Source organism: Glycine max, chromosome 6 (genome assembly GCF_000004515.6).
Source record: "Glycine max cultivar Williams 82 chromosome 6, Glycine_max_v4.0, whole genome shotgun sequence".
Lineage (NCBI taxonomy): Eukaryota > Viridiplantae > Streptophyta > Magnoliopsida > Fabales > Fabaceae > Glycine > Glycine max.
This window is the reverse complement of record NC_038242.2, coordinates 18,284,028-18,303,344: the sequence shown is the minus strand read 5'-3', so window position 1 is coordinate 18,303,344 and position 19,317 is coordinate 18,284,028. Positions and strand designations below refer to the sequence as shown.

At 35.2% G+C, this 19,317-nt stretch overlaps 1 protein-coding gene and 2 pseudogenes across 2 annotated transcripts; 1 reads left to right on the top strand and 2 right to left on the bottom strand.

Moving 5' to 3' along the window:
• Positions 1 to 2,285: 2,285 nt before the first annotated feature.
• LOC121174992 (uncharacterized) lies at positions 2,286 to 2,835 on the bottom strand (annotated as a pseudogene).
• Positions 2,836 to 14,616: 11,781 nt separating this feature from the next.
• LOC100795548 (uncharacterized) lies at positions 14,617 to 15,774 on the top strand (annotated as a pseudogene).
• A 643-nt stretch (positions 15,775 to 16,417) lies between these two features.
• On the bottom strand, positions 16,418 to 19,045 carry LOC100795016 (exocyst complex component EXO70B1). 2 transcript variants are annotated; one of them, XM_014776590.3, is made up of 2 exons: positions 18,871 to 19,013; positions 16,419 to 18,496 (listed from the first exon to the last, which is right to left on the bottom strand). In XM_014776590.3, exon 2 carries the CDS (start codon positions 18,472 to 18,474, stop codon positions 16,870 to 16,872), a length of 1,605 nt encoding a protein of 534 aa, XP_014632076.1. In that variant the 5' UTR covers positions 18,475 to 18,496; positions 18,871 to 19,013; the 3' UTR covers positions 16,419 to 16,869. The 2 variants fall into 2 exon arrangements, with proteins under 2 accessions (XP_003528218.1, XP_014632076.1); XM_003528170.5 differs by having other exon boundaries at positions 16,418 to 19,045.
• Between the last annotated feature and the right edge of the window lie 272 nt (positions 19,046 to 19,317).

Below are 19,317 nucleotides of genomic sequence, written 5' to 3'. Positions count from 1 at the left end.
GTACATATATGTCTTCAAAGATATTATCATCACTTTTAAGGATGGCTTATCTAATACACAAGTTTTTTTTTTTGGTATAATGCTCACAGTGAAGTTTGAACACAGAATCTTATGTATATTATTCCAAATCTCTCAATACTAGACCGGCCTTAGTGGTTATCTGGTACACAAGTTACTGAAGTGGCTCATGTGGCTTATGTATCTATACATTGGGAGTAAAATACTACATATTTTGTTTATGTATGTTTCTCCAGCTTCTCCAAGTTGTATATGTAATGCAAGTTCACAACTGTTAGACAAACATACAGGTTTTCAGCATTTAACTAGATATTTTTAAGTTTAAATATATTTTTGGTTTTCTGAAATTAAATGTGATATATTTAGTCCTTCAATTTTTTTTAAAAAAAATCTTTTAGTATCTTCTAATTGTTTTTAACAGTTTGAATGTATAATTTGTGATGTTTTTTCATTACATGTGAAATAAAAAATAACATTTTTTGAAATTGAGGTATTAAAAAATAAATAAATTTTAGGGGACTAAAAACAACTGCAACCTAAATTTAATGGATAAAAATATATTTAAGCTTAATTTTTATTATATTAATCAAAATTTATTAATCTGTTTTTTCAAATTTATAAACAATTCTCTATTTTTTATATTTACAGTATCATTATAATATAATTAATACATACATAATTTTCATATATTATATTTACAATATCATTATAATATTTATTTATTTTTAAGTGATATATAAGGTTTCAATTATTTTATTTATATATCTGCGCATTGCGTGGATCACAATCTAGTTTATAATTTACAACAAAACAATACATGAAGATGGCAAAACTCAAGTTTTAGTATTCTAGTACAAACTTACACAGTTGACCCGAAAAAGAAAATCTGGGTGGATTACTAATTTTTAAGCTAATGACAAGATTATTTTACGGGTACCATATATTTGATAATGATAATATTGAGAACTTTAAAAATACAGCCTAATAAACAATATTAACATATCTATATGTTTTAGGGGCTGCTCTTATTCATTACAGAGGTAGTGACAATGAAAAAAAGAATCGAAGAAGAGTATAATCTTTAACATACGGAATTACGGAAAACCATCAATCTATATATTGGCCAAAGTAAAAGTCTCTGTTTATTATAAAATGAGCAAAGTTGAGGAAGAAAGAAATTTGAGAGTTTAAGAATTGTTGATAGAGTTTAAAAACCAGCAGAGTTGAATTCAGATCCACTAACATGTCAACTCCACTGCTTTAGTTTACAACCTGTATTTCAAGACCTCAATTTGATAAACGGTTAAAAAATTGATGAATTGAACATCATCAAATTTTAAATTTTAAACTCTTCCCAAAAAAATAGAAAACTTAACACACTCCGGAGAAATCATTTTGGCATGGGAGTTATTCAAGGCTGAAGCAGACAATTCATAAGCAAGGGATATTGATATCTTATCAAATAGCAGAATATTAATAAGCATTAAAGCTCATAGAAGAAAAAACCGATACAACCCAAGAAACCAATAAATATACCGGAGCTGAAAATCTTACCTTGATCTTTTATGATTGCAATTTGCAACATTTATGGCATCTTTATTGACTGATCATATGATTTCTTTTGGCTCCTCTAACTAGAAAAGTTTTTTTGGATTTGTCATTGCCAAAGTTTAAAGTGATGTCACTTCCAACTTCCAAGTCTGGTAGAGCTTAACAACAACAGAAAGCTTAAAATGATGCAAATTCTGGGAGCAGAGATTAGCATATTGCCTATCTAAATTCAAAGTTTTTTGTTTTTAATGAGCATGAGTTATGGAGATTTGTGGACTTTATGTCATGTGTAGTTGGAGCGTTTCATTATTATGCTCTGAGCCTCTAATCTCACCTTTCAAACTTCCACTCAGTGTAGTAGATTCTATTGTTTCTGTTATCATGTTGTATCGAAAGAAATCGGTATGAATGTATCTATATGATTACAGTTTACTCACTCACGTGTCTCTCTTTTTCTCTGGTTCTACACTTACATATTTGTTCTAATGTTCTCCTTTTCACACAATGAAAGGATGAAAATAAAATGGACTACTTGAGCGGTTATGGTGCCACCCATAAACTGTGCCACAATACTTTTAGCATCCCTATCACATTTGCCTTGTTGTGATTGAGTGACTAGGAACCCCACATCCGCGATTTCTGGAGGGGAATCCTCTTGATAGCACCTGGAGTGGCTCTAGTTCCTTGTGACTGTGAATGCAAACAAAATTCAATTACTACATGATTTTGGTCTTGGAATTCATTGTTGAAGCATCCAACGTGGAACGAAGAATGATGAGGGAATAACTGAAACTCCCTCCAACAATGACTAACCATAACTTTATTTTCATGAGTTGTATTGTTAGGACTCCACTGAAAAAGTGTAAGAGATCAACCTCAACCAAAATGACTCAATCTTGATAAAGCCAAAGACATGATAGTAAATGCAGCACATGAAAGAAGGCTATATGCGTCTAGTTTCCCTTTCACTTTTTCATCAAAAAAAAAAAAGGAGTACACAGAAGTGATCATCAAAATAAAAAAGGCCATGTGAGCTTCCACCCAAGGAGAGGTGGAGCACTCCCAAACCTTTGTAAAGAAGATAGTAAGGCAGATAATGAAACTAAAACCAATGTAAAGTAATAACTTCCACCATGTCCACTTTCCAAATAGATTATTGAAAGAGGAGCTGAGAATGTAACAGAAGAGTCCAACAACAGATGATAAAAAACAAACAAATCTCCATACATTTGGCTTCTGCAGCCAACTTTGAATTTTGATGAGCATGAGCACCTTGTTCTTTCTCAAGCAAGCTTGTTTCATTGGTTTTAGTTTCATTATCTGCCTTACTATCTTGTTTACAAAGGTTTGGGAGTGCTCCACCTCTCCTCGGGTGGAAGCTCACATGGCCTTTTTTATTTTGATGATCACTTCTGTGTACTCCTTTTTCTTGGATGAAAAAGTGAAAGGGAAACCAGACGCATATAGCCTTATTTTATGTGCTGCATTTGCTATCATGTCCTTGGCTTTATCAAGATTGAGTCATTTTGGTTTTGAGGTTGATCTCTTACACTTTTTCAGTGGAGTCCTAACTTTTCTCCCATCTTTCTCTTCTTCTGTGAGACTGGTTTAGCTTAAGGGCACATGACCAGTTTGTGGCATATGATGCTAGGGTATATACCAGGCATGTCAGATGGTTGCCATGCGGATAAGCCTACGTTCTTTCATAGGACTTCAGTTATGTGTTTGTTCTTGTGGCTGGTGAGGTCCCTACTGAGTTGAGTGTATTGCCCAGGTTCGGGTCCAAGTTGTAACTTGACAAGTTCTTTGATTGGTTTTGAGCCTTTTTCAATAGTGTCGTTGTGCGGATCTACATCGAATATGTCATCTTGGTCTCTTGTAGTTGCTTTGTAGATGACCAGGGTCTTTTTTGGAGATTCTTCGTCCACGCTCATGACTTGATTGCTACCACCAGATGTGGGATGAGGCTTTCCCGCCTCTCTAATAGGGGATAAGGGGCAACCTTAAGGCTTTCGACATAGCACTGTCGGGTTTGCTTCTGGTCCACCTTGATAGTTACGATTTCACCAGTAAATATTGGGACCTTCATCTTAAGGTGTGGAGTAGACACGATAGCTCCAAGCTCATTTAATGTTATCCTGCCAATCAAAGCGAAATAAGACGCATCTTCAACAATTAAGTACCCGACAATGAATCTCCATGAGAGCTTGCCTTGACCAAAGTTGGTTATTAGGTCTATGTAACCTCTGATTTCTACTATTTTTCTCGTAAAATCGAGAAGTGGTCCATAGTATGGTTGAATTGTATCAGGTGAGACTTTGAGCCTCTGGAATGTATTCCAATAAAGTATATCCATGGAACTGCCTTGGTCAATAAGGACCTTGGACACCATGAAATGGGCGATGACAACAGAGATGACCATGGGATCATCCTGGTTGATGAGGTTGATGCCTTTGAAGTCTTTGTTAGTGAATGTTATAGGAAGGAGGCTTCTCGATGTTTGTATGTTGACATAGTTGACGTCAATATCTCTGATGACATGGAGATGACGCTTTTGGAACTGACTAGATATCCCTCTATAGGAAAATTCGCCTTCAATGGTGTTGATTACTCCTCTGATCTACTGGGCGGGGTCATTATCTTGCTCTTGTTGAGGTTGATGTGCCAGTGACACCTTTGTCGCCTCTCTCCTCTGTTCTATCCCTTCTTTTGTCCATATCTTGGCTTTTGTGATAATCATCTTGGCGATCCCCAAGTCTTGCTCTTGTTGAGTTGTTGTCAGGTTTCTTCATGAATTGGGCTAGGTATCTGACCTTTACGAGTTCCTCGATTTTGTCTTTGAGGGCCCAACAGTCTTCAATATTGTGACCATGACTGTGATGCTATCTACAGTGATTGGTTCTGTCTAATTCGGGTCTGGGAGGAGGTACCGGGGTAGTTGTATGGGTACCTCTATGTTGAAGACTTCTTCTAGAATGGTGGTTCAATTTTCTGTCAAGGGTGTGTAATGCTCATACCTTTAAGAGGTTGACGTTTGTTCGACTTGTGCCTCCTGACCAACTTGTGTGAGTCAATCCTAATGCCTCATTCTCTTTTATCACATTTTTGTCCGGCCTGTTGAACTTTGTTTCTGAACCTCGACATTTCTTCCATTTGAATATAGCCTTTGGTTCATTCGTGCAACTTGTCCATGCTGTTGGGATGTTTTTTGCACAAGCTCTCTGTGAACTTGCCGGGTCGCAGGGCGAGCAACATGGAGTTCAATGCCACTTCAGGATTAAGGTTTTTGATTCGGACAACAATTTGGCAGAACCTGTCCATGAACTTACGAAGTGATTCATCATCCGTTTACTGTAGACTGGCTAGAGCAACATAAGTAAGTCGGTGTGACCGGCTTGTTGCATACTGACAGCTGAAACGTTTGATTAGGGTGTCAAAGCTGTTGACTGATTTTGGAGGGAGTTCTCCGTACCATGTCAATGTTGCCCCTTTAAGGGACATAGGGAAAACTCGATACAAAATTATGTCGTCATTGGTGTAGAAATTAGCATGGGTGAGGAGCACGTCAAGGTTCTCATTTGGATTGGTAGTTCCATTATAACGCTCTAGGTTGACCAATTTCCAACCTTAGGGCGGGTCAGCCTCCATAATTTGATCAACAAAAGGATGTTGACGAGTCGTCCTTCCCTCATAGTGATGTGCATGTGAGGTATCATGGTCATCTAGGGTGTTGATGGTTTATCGGGGGTGTGATTCCCCCTGAGTATGATCATGAATCGTGTGGGCGAAGTGCTCGTCCTCCTGGGGCCGTCTCACACTAGCCTTCAACTCATCGTGGCCAGCCTTCATCTTTATGAGTTCCTTCTCATGGTGTTGCTCCATCTTCACAATACGGGCTTGGAGTTGTTGGAAAGTGTCGTTGCTTGGCATAGATGTTAGGAGAGGATTGGAGTTCTCTGGGGGTGTCTCGGGTCTGAGGCTAGACTGTGTGCTAACCTTTGGTGAAAAGAGGCTGCAGGGAAAGTTTTACCACGGCCCCACGGTGAGTACCAAATGTACTTACCTGAAATCTAGAGCTGATTGACATCAGGGTCGACATAGACAAGATGGGCTCCATGATCTCTCATGTCAGACTACAAGTACCCTTCACTAGGAGAACATGAAGGGGGACCTACAAAACAAAGGAATCTGATGCTTAAGTAAGTATGTGAGTGAGTTGAAAATGAATTAAAAGGAGATAAAACCTAATATATATAGTGTTGGAGAGGAGCTTCAGGTCCTTGATTGCAAGGGCTGTTACAGGGGCGTAACAACCATTGTAGATAATTTATTTCTTATAGATAATTCATTGCTAGTAGATAAGTAAAGACCTGCAACTTGATAAGAGAATGATAGTGTTATCATTAGAATTCAAATATATATAGATATATATTTTCAGCTTATCGGCCGAATAGCCCGGCTACTAAGGGAGTTGTGTCCATGCTCCTGTAGTAGGATTGACGAGGAGGGTTGACGCATACATTTTAATGCCAAATCACTAACCACATCAATTTTGTGGACCCCGAACAATATGCTTACTTTGGTGCAACATGAAAAACTTGTGCAACAAAAAAAAATTGTAAAAACAAAAGTTGAGTAAATAAACAGAGAAAGAGTTTAAGTTGGTGATAAAAACACTAAGGAGATAACATTTTTTGCATAAAAAAAAGACTAATTAGAAACAGATTGTATATTTAGTGATTAGGTTCTGGAATGATAGAAATCATAGCATGGACAAATGATTTGAAATTAGAAACATATGGAAAAAGTTGGTCATATTTCATTAAAAACTAAGAAATAAAAAATTAAAAGGAAACAAAGAAAGCACTTGTATTTCATTTGGCATCTATACCTATGAAGTATAAGAAAAGTGCAGGATATATACAAAGAAACATTATAGATGAAAAGAGAATAAAAGGAGTAAAAAAGATGAAACAGAGTTGATAAATCCATACGCAAATTCAGGTTAAATGTATCATAAAATAGTCTATATCTCAAAATAAATTGTTTAATAAAACAACATATATTACATATGAATCTCGTCCGTCTTCTAAGATAACCCAATTGAACAATCCCTAAGACACCGAAGAAGATAAGAAATTAGAAAAAATGATGAAGAAAATAAAACTTTATCTAGAAGCAAATAGAACATTGCTTAAGACACCAATAATGCAACAAGAAGTTTATTTTCTTTCATGAAATAAGCAATTATAGCTAAAACCAATCAAACATCATCTAAGATAAGCAAATTCATATAATCTGTCAGGCAAAACAATTATAGCTCAAACCAAACCGGACAGAGCATAACTGAAAATAAGAGATTTGAAAAATTTATCAAGAACAAAATATTCAATCTAAAAAACAAATTGAAAACTACTAAAGGCACCGACATAAAAAAAAACAGCAAATGGAAAAGCTTTTATACTACCAAACTTAACACTTCTTACCAACTGATTTCGTATAATTAAGAGATTTCAAAAAACTGGTCAAGAATGCATAGTTGAAGATAAGAGATTTCAAAAAATTGGTCAAGAACCGAAAATTTTCAATCTAAAACCAAATTGAACAATGCTAAAGGAAACAATAAAAAAGAAAGTAGAAAATAGATTTTTCGTAATACCAATTCTATTTTCTTTCATGAAACAACAAATGTAACAAACTTTATAGATCAATCCACATTTGACAGTGCAAACCATATTCCATTATAAAGAAATATTGGACAAAAAGGAGAATACTTACCTATACCAGAGTAATCTAAGTTCCAAAAAAAAGAAGAGCAGAACATCACCTCTATTATAAAATATGAAAAGCATAACACAACTCACAATGTATACATCCATGAGATTGATTCTCAGTTCATACTTTGTAAAAAAAAAATTAAATGAAAAGGGAGAAAAACCAAAACTTACCAACACAATTGTCTTCTTACAACTCAGATGTATGATTGAAAATTCATAAATTAGTATAACGTGTCTCTACTCCAAACAACTACATTGTTCATTTTCAAGTTTAAAATCATATGTTCTTAAATTTATTGACATATGTAACTATTGGAATAAAGTTTTGAGCATTCATAATGTCACTTTATGCTGACATTTTAGTCCTAACAAAATAACAGAATAACTACTCCTACACAAACTCAATACCAAAAAAACACTTGAATGCCAAATTGCAAATAAAGCCAACACCACCACTGCTCAAATTTTCCCCTTGTACGCAAGGGTAAGGCTGCGTACAATATCCCTCCCCCATACCTTCGCATAGCGAAGAACCTCTGGGCAATGGGGTACGAAGTTTTTTTTTTTAACAAACTCAGTTGAGCACCAACAACATTGAGAAAGAGTAATTGCAAGTAGCAATGTGTTTTTAATTAGTTCATAGAGCTATAAATCATGTAAGAAATTTATAGTACACTAATAATTTTATTTTTCTTGAATTCAAAAAAACACATTATTATAAATATTTTTTGACCGTTTTCTTTTCTATCATCCAATACATGTAGATTTTTAATCATAAAAAAGATGGATGAAACAAATGTCCCCTTAGACATCTTTCCTATTCCTCTTTATGTAGGGGTGGATATCCAGATTCAGATCCGTGGACTAGGCAGATAAAATACCTCTTTTTTTAAAGTCCATATAATTATATTGAGTTTTTAAGCTCAACCCATTAAGCCCACAGACCTAGTGGACTTATTCGCGGACTCGCGGAATATCTGTTTAACCCGCTTAAGTCTAATGTGCAAGCTAGTATTGTTAATGTGTTATGTTAAGATTTTGATCTTTAATTTAGGTTGTTATTGTTAGTTTATTATGTTTGAAATGTTGGTATATTTTAGTGTGATAGATTTTAGCTTAAAAACAAAAGCCATTTTTTTTTTAAAATGTTACTTTTTTTTTCAAATCAATATTTGGGTCCATGGACCAGCCCATTTATTTGTGGACTTTTATGAATCATATATGGATCTTGAAAAAATGTTCATTTATTTTGCGGATCAGGCTTCTCTGACCCGTCTAAAGCGCAGGCTTTGGAGGTCAGATCTTAATCAGGTTGGACTGATTGGTATACCCATCCCTATCTCTATGTCTATTCTGATGTTCTTAATTAATTTATTGTTGAATCAGCCAATCAGATCAGGAACTGAAACCCATTATTAAAAAAATAAAAAATAAAAAACAAAAAATGGAAACTCCATAGAAAAACAATCGCTAGAAGCTTTTCACAATGCTTCCAGATCTAGTGGCAAGTCAGCAACACCATCCTCCTCACATTTGTGGTTGGGTTAAGGCACAAGTATTTTTATGATATCATTGATTGTTTGATCACCTGCATCAAAATTCAATATTGATGGTGAATTGCGAAGACTGTTAATGGAGGCTATGCCAAGGTGTTTTCTGTGCACAAAGTTAAATTTTAGGGAAGGACAATATTCAGAGGTAAGCTTATCTTTCTCTACCAGAAGTCATATCCCAGTCTGTGACACCGTCTACCCTAACATACATATAGTGAAAGTAAACATGGAATAACAGAAGTAATTTAAAAAGATTTATTTCACAACTCAAAATAAAACTTCTCAACGAAGTAAAAGGTTCACATTCACAATTTAACCAAGTTAAAACTTATTAGTAAGAATATAAAAACAAGTTCCAGTTCCAAACCAAGACCGTACCAGTATTACAATTGAAATTTGAATGAGAAACATAGAAGTATTTCATGTTCAACTACATATCTTAAAATAGCATATGATAAAAACTATGGGTGTTCAAAACCGAACAACCCAAATGGAAAACTGCAAACCGCAAAAAAAAAAAAAACCGAAATACAAACCAAACCGCGATTTTTCGGATTAGTTTGTTTTTTTTATATAGAAACCGAGCGGTTTGGTTCGGTTTCAGTTTCTAGCTGAAAATCCAAACCAAACCGAACCAGACCGCATATTTACATATTATATATATATTTTTTAATTTTTATTTTAGTACGTGTGACATTATCCATTAGGTGCGGATTACGTTTCAATTTCACTATTTACGTTTCACTTATTTCTGTGTTGCGTTTCACTTACACACTACTGACTACACAATGCATGCAAATATCCCATTCTTTCTCTTATAGCTAGAGATGTGTTAGCCATGCCGATGTCTATTGTTGCTTCAGAGTCTGCTTTTAGCACTAGAGGTAGAATGCTTAGTTGTTACAGGAGTTCTCTTACCCCAAAAATTGTTGAAGCTTTAGTTTGTACACAAAATTGGTGTCAATCTTCCCCATTGACAATGGAGGATGAATTTAATAATCTTAAACAAGGTATTTTAGTTTTATTTTAAACTCTTCTAGTTGTTTATTCTTTTTTGTGTAATTTTTCATTCATACTAATTAAATTTTTTATATATATTTTTAGAAATGGAACCAATCCAACAATTGACCGAAGATAATTCAGATGTTGAATCTGATTAGAGGTAATTCAAATTTGGGATACTGGTCAAGAAAGGTCACATTTTGTCATCAATTATTCTCTTTTTTGATATAAGCGTGATTAAGGATTCAATTTGGTGTTCATGGGTTGTCTTGGTTTTGCAATTGAATGGTGGGAGATGCTGAAATATGATCTTTTTCTTGGATTTGGATAACTGGATTGTTGCCTTTGATCTTGATGATAAGATTACTAATCAACTTACTAAGGATTGATTGTGTCATGTAGTATATAACTACATATATATGTTTGATTATTTTCTTAAGGAATATTTAGATCTACAACATGTTAATTTTTATTATGATTATGAACAAGATTTTATAATTTAAAAAAAACCGAAAAAACCGCCCAAATTGCACCGCATAGATTGGCTTGGTTTGGATTTTATTTTAAAAAAAATCCAAACCGAACCAAACCGCATGTTAATTTATTGTTTGGTTCAAACATAATTTTGAGAAAAAACCGCCCAAACCGCATTGCGAACACCCCAAATAAAAAAAAAACATAAAACCCTAAGCCCCTATGTCATATCCTATCAGAGCATATTGTCCCAACATCCTCTAGCATAAGTTTCTCCATAGCCATCCACCTAACCATATGCTTCGACGAACACAAGGTTCAAGATCATCACAGGATCCAAACACAAACATCACACAGGGAGTAAGTTATCACATTCCTAACTAATAGAAAGAAATAGGACAACATGTAGATATACATATCATATAAATGAAATATTGCTTACTTCAACACATTCCTTGTTATTCCACCACTTATCGTGTAACACCACATCTCAACACTACATGTCTAAGAGCAACTTTAGTGCAGGATCCTTGAGTGGATTCTTGCACTCAAGATCCATTTTTGTCAAGATCCAGTAGTAGAGAAAGAGTTAGGATCTCCATGGTGGAACAATGGGTCTTGCACAAGAATCCTCAAGATCTCAGAAGATGTGACTTGCTTAACGGATTTGGGAGGGAAACAACAAGAAAAAGATGCAAAGGAAGAATAAAGCACCAAAATTAATCAAAATAAAACAAGTACAATAGATCAAATCCACTTAAAAAAATAAGATTAGTTCATCCAACAAGCTTGAATCAAAATAATAAATAAAGCAATTGAAAAAAAATACCCGAAACGGGTTGGATGCCACAATATGAGGAACCATCGGAAAGGATGACCTTCTTTAGTATATGGCTTTGTCGTGCTGGCGAAGGTGTGTTGATTTGGCAACACTGTCGCATCGTGCTTCACCCCAGGGAAGAGAAAAGGGAGGTACAGACAAACGAGAAAAGGGATAGGGGAAGAGGAAGAGGAGGGGAAGAGAAGAAAGAGGAAGAGGAGAGGGGGAGAAGGGAAAAGGAACAATTGTGTAGAAAAGGGAAGAGGAAAAAGAGGAATGGGAGAGAGGGAGAAGGGAAGAGGAACATTTACGCAGAGAGGGGAAGAGGAAAAAGAGGAATGGGAGAAAGGGAGAAGGGAAGAGGAACATTTACGCAGAGAGGGGAATAGGATGAGAAAAAAAGGAAGGGGAACGGGAAAAAGGAATGGTCCATGGAGAGAGGAAGAGGAAAAAGATGAAGGGGAGAAGGGAAGAGGAACGATCGATAGAGAGAGGAAGAGAAAAAAGAGGAAGGTGAAAGGGGAAACCAACGTTTGATTGGGGGGAAAAGGTGAGGGTGAATTTTTTATTTATAGAAAAAGTGAAAAAAATTAAAATTGAACTTTAAAATGAACATTGGAGCACTGAATGTTGGTGTTCAAAAAAATTGACATTGCCTTTCAGTCTATTTACAGTAGACTGTGTTTTTTTTAAAAAAAATATTTTGCAACCTATAAATTGAGCACATGTTGTTCGTATTGAAAAGGATACACATCTTATTGGTTCGTGGCTTAATGTCTCAATGGATCTAATTGTTGGTGATTGTCAAGCAAGAGACCATTTTTGGATGAGAGTAATAGCATATTACAACAACTTTCAAGGGGAACTACGCGAAAGAGCAATGAATAAACTCAAATCATGATGACAAAATATTAATCTGGGCGTGCAAAAGTCCAAGGGTCATTACAAGCAAGCGGTATCATTGAAGAAAGGTGGTTGCATGAATAATGATGTCATGCTTCATGCATATGCCTTTTGGAAGGAAGACAAAAGAAACGATTTTGGTTTGGAGCATGCTTGACAACTTCTGAAAGATCAATTGAAATAGTTATACCGGTTTACAGAAAATGGCTCTAAAATCATGAAGAACTCCGCATCTGGGACATATTCATCGTCATCTAATCTAGGAACATCAGTAGAAGTTTATGAAGCTGACACACCGTCTCCAATTGTCCATCCAATGGGTCAAAAGGCAGCCAAAAGGAAGAGCAAGGGGAAATGAGTAGGAACATCTACCAATCTTGTGGACTTGACTGGTGTGGAGGAAGCAATGAGGGAAAGAAATATTCTCACTGCTAGACTAGCAGTCTTAAGGGAGAAAGAATTGGAAAATGAGCACTACGATATTCTAATGAAGGGCACATCTACAATGTCCGAAAGTCAACTCCAAGACCATCAAGCCTTTTGTAAAATAATTAGGTGTAAACTAGGTATTTAGTATTAATTTGTTAGGTATTTTTTCATTTGTTGTAACCATCTTTTAATTTATATGTTTAGGAATCATGTTTGATTTGTCTTTTTTTTTTAAAAAAAAAAAAATTGTAACCACCTTTTTATTTGTTCAACTTTAAAATTTGTAATCGTGTTATGAAACTAGCCATTGCATAAGTAGCCGTTATAAAACTATCGTCTCAACACTACATGTCTCACATTTTCACATCATTCACGTACTCAAGGATCAAAACAAAATATCACTCAACCAATTAATATCGATCAATACACAAGCGTTATGCAACAAATATACTAAAACTAAATCCTATATGCAATGTGGTACCATGTTAGTGAAAAATCTCGTCGAGCGCCCAGGAGTACATGACAAAACATACCACACACTGGTAATTCAAGTCACTCTCACTAGGTAAAATCATAAGGAGACCAATCAAGTTCACACTATTTTGTGAGATTACTCCAACCATGTGGGATTGGCTTAGGATTAAAGGAGCACTTGAACCGGGTGTATTTATCCCCAAGGTGTAGACTCCGTCATGGTCTTTCCCTCCTAATTTAGGTCCAACCCAGAAAACATTTTAGTACACAAACTCTATCTATGAAGTGTACAAAACACATGACTCCTCAATTGTTTTAAAAATAATTTGAACTCGCCGTGCCTTAAAGTGATTAAACTCGTCACCCTTAAAGGGTCTTACAGTTGTGTGATTGTATGGTTCATAGCTCACGACTCAATGCACACAATATATGAATACATATGTATCTTACAATTCAACACGTACTCAATTTATCACATACACTCAATCTCAATCACAATGTTATAATCTCAATATAATAATTTATCACGCTAATCTAGTAAATATTGTCCAAAATAAAAATGAGTTATACAAAAATGTTTCTCACAACATGGGGAGTAAAATCCCTCAAACAATATCTCATAATCATATCAAAATCAAAGGAATCAAAATCGTATTTTCAAAAACACAAAAAAAAAACACCAAGAGCACTCAATTTTATCAACCAATTCACATAGAGATATTAATTGGACCATCAAACACAACAATCTTATAATTATAATCGTAAAGGAAGAATTACAATACAGTAAACATTCCAAAATAAATCCCAAATTGGTCCTTTAAGGATCCCTACACGTGTTCATTCTAACCCTAATTGCGATAAACTCATCTCTTACCTCTAAGCAGGCTCACATGTGTAGTCCGGTAGTGATAGATGCATTTTTAACAGTTTCCTAAGATTCCTCAAGTTTTTTCTCTAGTTGCTCTGCTAGGATTTCCAAGCATTAAGGAGAAGGAGAAGGGATTGGAGCCTCAATTTCATTGTCTGTGTGCAAGGGGAATTTCATCTTTCACAGACATTATTTCACAAATCCCAACAGTGGAAATGTGAAAAAATGAGTTTTGAATCTTATGTTTTAATTTCACGATGATCCAACGGTTAACGGGTTCAGGATTGTAGTTTTACTGAGACATGCTTGGGTGTATGCGTGAAAAAGAGATTATTTTGGGAGAGGAAGAAGGGAAAACAAATTTGAGAGAAAGAGAGAGCGTAGATGTATCATAAATGTAAAAGCTGACCTAATATGTTTCTATTTATAGTTAGGGTACTCTCAGCCTGTTATTTACTCTATTTTTCTTTATTTTATTATTTTATAAAAATGAACTCTATTTTACTCCCTATCAAATGAATAAATAAAACATCTTTTTTTATTTTCTAAGAGCATGCATTTATTTTATTTATCTTAAATAATTATTTTAATTAATAAAAATATTTCTTCTTATTTATTTAATTACAAAAACCTCATTATTTTCCTAAAACTCTATTTATTTTTAAGTAAAATCCTTTTTAATTTATTTTACGAAAAATGTAGTGTTATAGACGATAATAGTGATTAACAAATCATGAGCTACATGCAATGCAGCAACGAGGAGGCAACAATAGTCAACAAAGAAGGCCTAGAAGAGTGATTAATCGCAATATTGAAGATGACCATCTACAATTGATGAATGACTACTTCTCAGAAAATTCGGTATACACGGAGACTCAATTCTGACGTAGGTTTCAAATGCGGCGACAATTATTCATTTGAATTGTCAATGCTCTTAGTAATCATGATGAGCATTTCCAAACGAGACCTGACGCTGTTGGTGGAATGGGTCTCTCACCACTACAAAAGTGCATTGCAACTATTTGTATACTGGCATACGGATCACTTGTCGATTGTGTGGATGAGTACGTTATAATTGGCGAATGCACTGCAACTCAATGCTTACAAAAATTTGTAAGGGGTGTCAATGAGATATTTGAAAAAGACTACTTGAAAAGGCCGAACAACAATGACATCAATCACCTACTACAAATTGGAGATGCATGATGGTTTCTAGGTATGTTAGGTTATATTGATTGCATACATTGGGAATGAAAAAATTGTCCAGTTGCATGATAGGGCCAATATCGTAGAGGTGATCATCGCAAACCCACAATAATACTTGAAGTCTTTGCTTCACAAGACTTGTGCAATTGACATGCATATTTTGGTGTTGCGGGTTCAAACAATGACATCAATGTGTTAAACCAATTGCATATGTTTAATTATGTTTTGCAAGGTCGAGCTCCTCCAGCACAATTTACAATTAATGGAACTCCATATAATATGGGGCACTATCTTGCATATGGTATTTATCCTGATTGGGTCACATTTGTGAAGACCATTCCAATGCCACAAGGTCCCAAAAGAAAATTATTTGCAAAATGTCAAGAAGCAATGAGAAAGGATGTGGAACAAGCATTTGGTGTGCTCAAATCTCGATTCGCAATTATATGTGGTCCATCGCGTGCCTGGAGCATGGATACAAAGAATGATATAATGTTGGCATGCATTATATTGCATAACATGATTGTCGAAGACGAACGAGATATATTCAGTGGTAATATCAATGTTGATTATGATTATGTGGACAGTAATATTTCAAATGTTAAAATATCTTGTGACTTTGCTACATACTTGCAAACAAGACGTGTTATGCCAGAAGACTTGGTGGAACATATTAGAACATTACACTCACAACAATAATGAAATTTATTTTGGCATTAATGTGTTGCATTTTTTATTATTATTAAATTTATGTATTTTTCATTTGTTTAACATTTAGTCATAAATAAAAATTAAATTTATACTCATTTTCCTATTTTTTAATATTTATAATTTTTTTCTTACATGTTTTATTAATTAAATTTAATTGCTTAATTAATTATATTTAATTTAATAATTTAAATAAAATGTTTAAAAATGGAGTCTATGTGAGACCTACTAAAAGTTATCTAAGATCTTAAAATAAGATCTACTATTTGAAATCATGGCACCATGGAACAAAAAGTGATCTCACATCCTAATTTGAAATCTACCACTAAAGTTACTTTAATTACCTCAATTAGTTTCTTTCCGTTTTATTCTAATTACCTCAATTATTTTGTTACGGTTTTTATGGTTTCCTTATCCTATAAATACTACCCTCTACCTTCAATTTCACGCACCAAAAACAAAAACATTTTTGCTTTTTACTCTCTTTCTCTATGGGTTCTCTTGTTCTTGCGAGTTCCCTGTTCATAGGAAGGGCCTCCCTGGGGTATTTGCACACTATGCAGATCAAACTTTAAATTTTAAACTCTGCCGAAACAAATATAAACTTACTGCACTCCAGGGAATCATTTTGGCACTGGAGTTATTCAAAACTGAGCAATGATTATTGATACCATATTCAATACCAAAATATTTATATGCATCAAAGCTAATACAAGAAAACCTATATAACTTATGAAGCCAACAAAATTCCAATACATTCAAGCAGAAAACCATTCCTTTATCAACTTGTCTTCTATAATTCCAACATTTATGGCATCCTTATTGACTGATTATATTATTTCTTTTGGCTCCTCTAACTAGAACATTTTGGATTTGTCGTTGCCAAAGTTAAACATGATGTCACTTCAAGTCAGTTATTGCTTGACAACAATGACAAGTCTAGACTTTGAATTCCACTTGAAAAGCCAAAGGAAAGAGAGATAAATATACCAATAAACTTAACACATTCATTTGTGATTTTGTGTAGAGACGTACAATGGTATAAGCACAAGGGCACGTTTCTCTTTCAGCATCAGATTCATTCATCTACATTCTTACAAGAAACAAATTATTGAGTCGATCTTGAATGTCAAACATTCCATACTCAATGTACTCAAAAGCATGATTACCAAGAAAATCCTGCAATCTCGCAATGAAGTTTCCATATGCAGGCAACAAGATGTTTTCTATGGATTTTATTATTTGTTCCCTTAACTCCTCATTTAAAACAGACCAGGTAGCCTGAGTGTTGCATATATCATCCAGGTGTTCATTGAAGGAACAAAGCTTGTTTTTCATTAACTTAGCTGCAACATTAGGCTCTGACTCATTGATGTCCAGTTTCAAAATGTTCAGAATCTTACTCCACGAGCTTCTTTGATAGAGTTCAAGGTTTTGTTGGAATTTTGCTGTGTTTTTTCGAAGCCAATCATCGCCAAAAATAGGACTCAATCCTCGCCGTTTTGCACTTATCTCTATGAACCTCCTATTGTTGATGATGAAAAGGTAACCCAAACTAGGGTCATTGTAATTTTTGGAGATGGCTTCCAAACTGCTGTCTAATAGGTCTGTAATCATGGCTATGTGTCCATACAGTAACTTTCCCTCTTTATCAAGCATGGTTTTGAATAAACCTCTCCAATTCTGATATAAAATCTCAATGTAGTCCAACACATCAATGCTAATCCGATAATTCCTGCCGCTGGGAACACTGGCCTGCTCCTTAACACTATAAGTAAGATATAACAAGTCGTCAAACCTGGACTCATTTATTCTGTATATTGGAGGCTGAATGCCTATACTCTCCCACAACCTGACTGCATCTATTACGGGTAATACAGGGTTCTTCCAGAACTGAAACACATCTATTCTTCGTAATGCAGGGTACAAATCCTCACAGTGAATGAACCCTTCAAAGACCTTTTCACAGAGTCTCCTTTCATTGGGTAGTACAATCCTATTAGCTACACACATAACTTTTATGGCATGCCGCATCTTCGCCACCTCGTCAATGTCCTTCATGTTGAGCTCTTCCAATGCGGATAGAATCTCACTCAGAAACTCCCTCCGGCATGTACTGTACACATGTAAACATTCCTCCTTTAACCCTGTTGTCACCATCAGCCTTGTGCTTTCACGAAGGTCCTTAATAATTTCAGATGGCAAGGAATCCGCCACCAAGTTGTCGTCCTTATGCAACTTGAGCAATTGAATATTATGGTCCTTAATGACATAATCAGCTTTAAGGTATTCATCTACATGCTTGAATATCGTGAGGATAAGGTTCTGATTCTCCTTCTTAAGCGTGCCTATACAACTCATGAACTGCGCCACTATATTACTATTATCTTCACTGTCACTGTTGCCTTGTGATTGAGTGACTAACAATCCTTGATCCTCATTTTCTGGAGGGGAATCAGCCTCTTGTGCCACAGATACAATAGCCTGGGGCGAATCCACTTGAGTAACACTAGGACTGGTTCTGTTTCTTTGCGATTGTGAATGTGAACCAAATTCAATGACTACATGATCGTGATCTCGGTCTTGGAGTCCATGATACCCACTTCTTGGAGCAACCAAAGAGGAACGAAGAATGATGAGGGAATAACTGAAACTCCCTCCAACAATGACTAACCATAACTTTATTTTCATGAGTTGTATTGTTAGGACTCCACTGAAAAAGTGTAAGAGATCAACCTCAAAACCAAAATGACTCAATCTTGTTAAAGCCAAAGACATGATAGCAAATGCAGCACATGAAACAAGGCTATATGCGTCTGGTTTCCCTTTCACTTCTTTATCGAAGAAAAAAGCATACACAGAAGTGATCATCAAAATAAAAAAGGCCATGTGAGCTTCCACCCGAGGAGAGGTGGAGCACTCCCAAACCTTTGCAAACAAGACAGTAAGGCAGATAATGAAACTAAAACCAATGTAAAGTAATATCTTCCACCATGTCCACTTTCCAAATAGATTATTGAAAGAAGAGCTGAAAGCGTAACAGAGCAGTCCAACAACAGATGAAAAGAAACACACAAATCTCCATACCTTTGGCTTCTGCAGCCAACTCTGAATATTGATCATGATCAACATGAAGACCATGCTCTTTCTCAAGCTAGCAAAGTTTGTATTCTGGAAAATAGAAGCTGATAGCCACCACCAGTTTTGACTTGGGATAAGATAAACCCTTCATCTTTTCATAGAAATTTCAAGGAAAGGGAGTGGGAAGGGAGAGCTTCACTTCTATTAAAATTTGTGTGGGTCCGGAGGGTGTTAGAATAGAAATTTCAAGGAAAGGGAATGAAAACTGAAAGATACTACATTTCTATTAAAATAGTGAATTATAATTTTTGTTGGTTTTGTGGAGGAAATTATAAAAAACAGAGGAGAGAAGAAAGACAATACGTATGCGGAGGAAATAGAATTATTCTATTCTAATTCAAATTGTTCTCAGCAGCGATACAATAAATAGCAAAAGATAAACTAATTAGATAA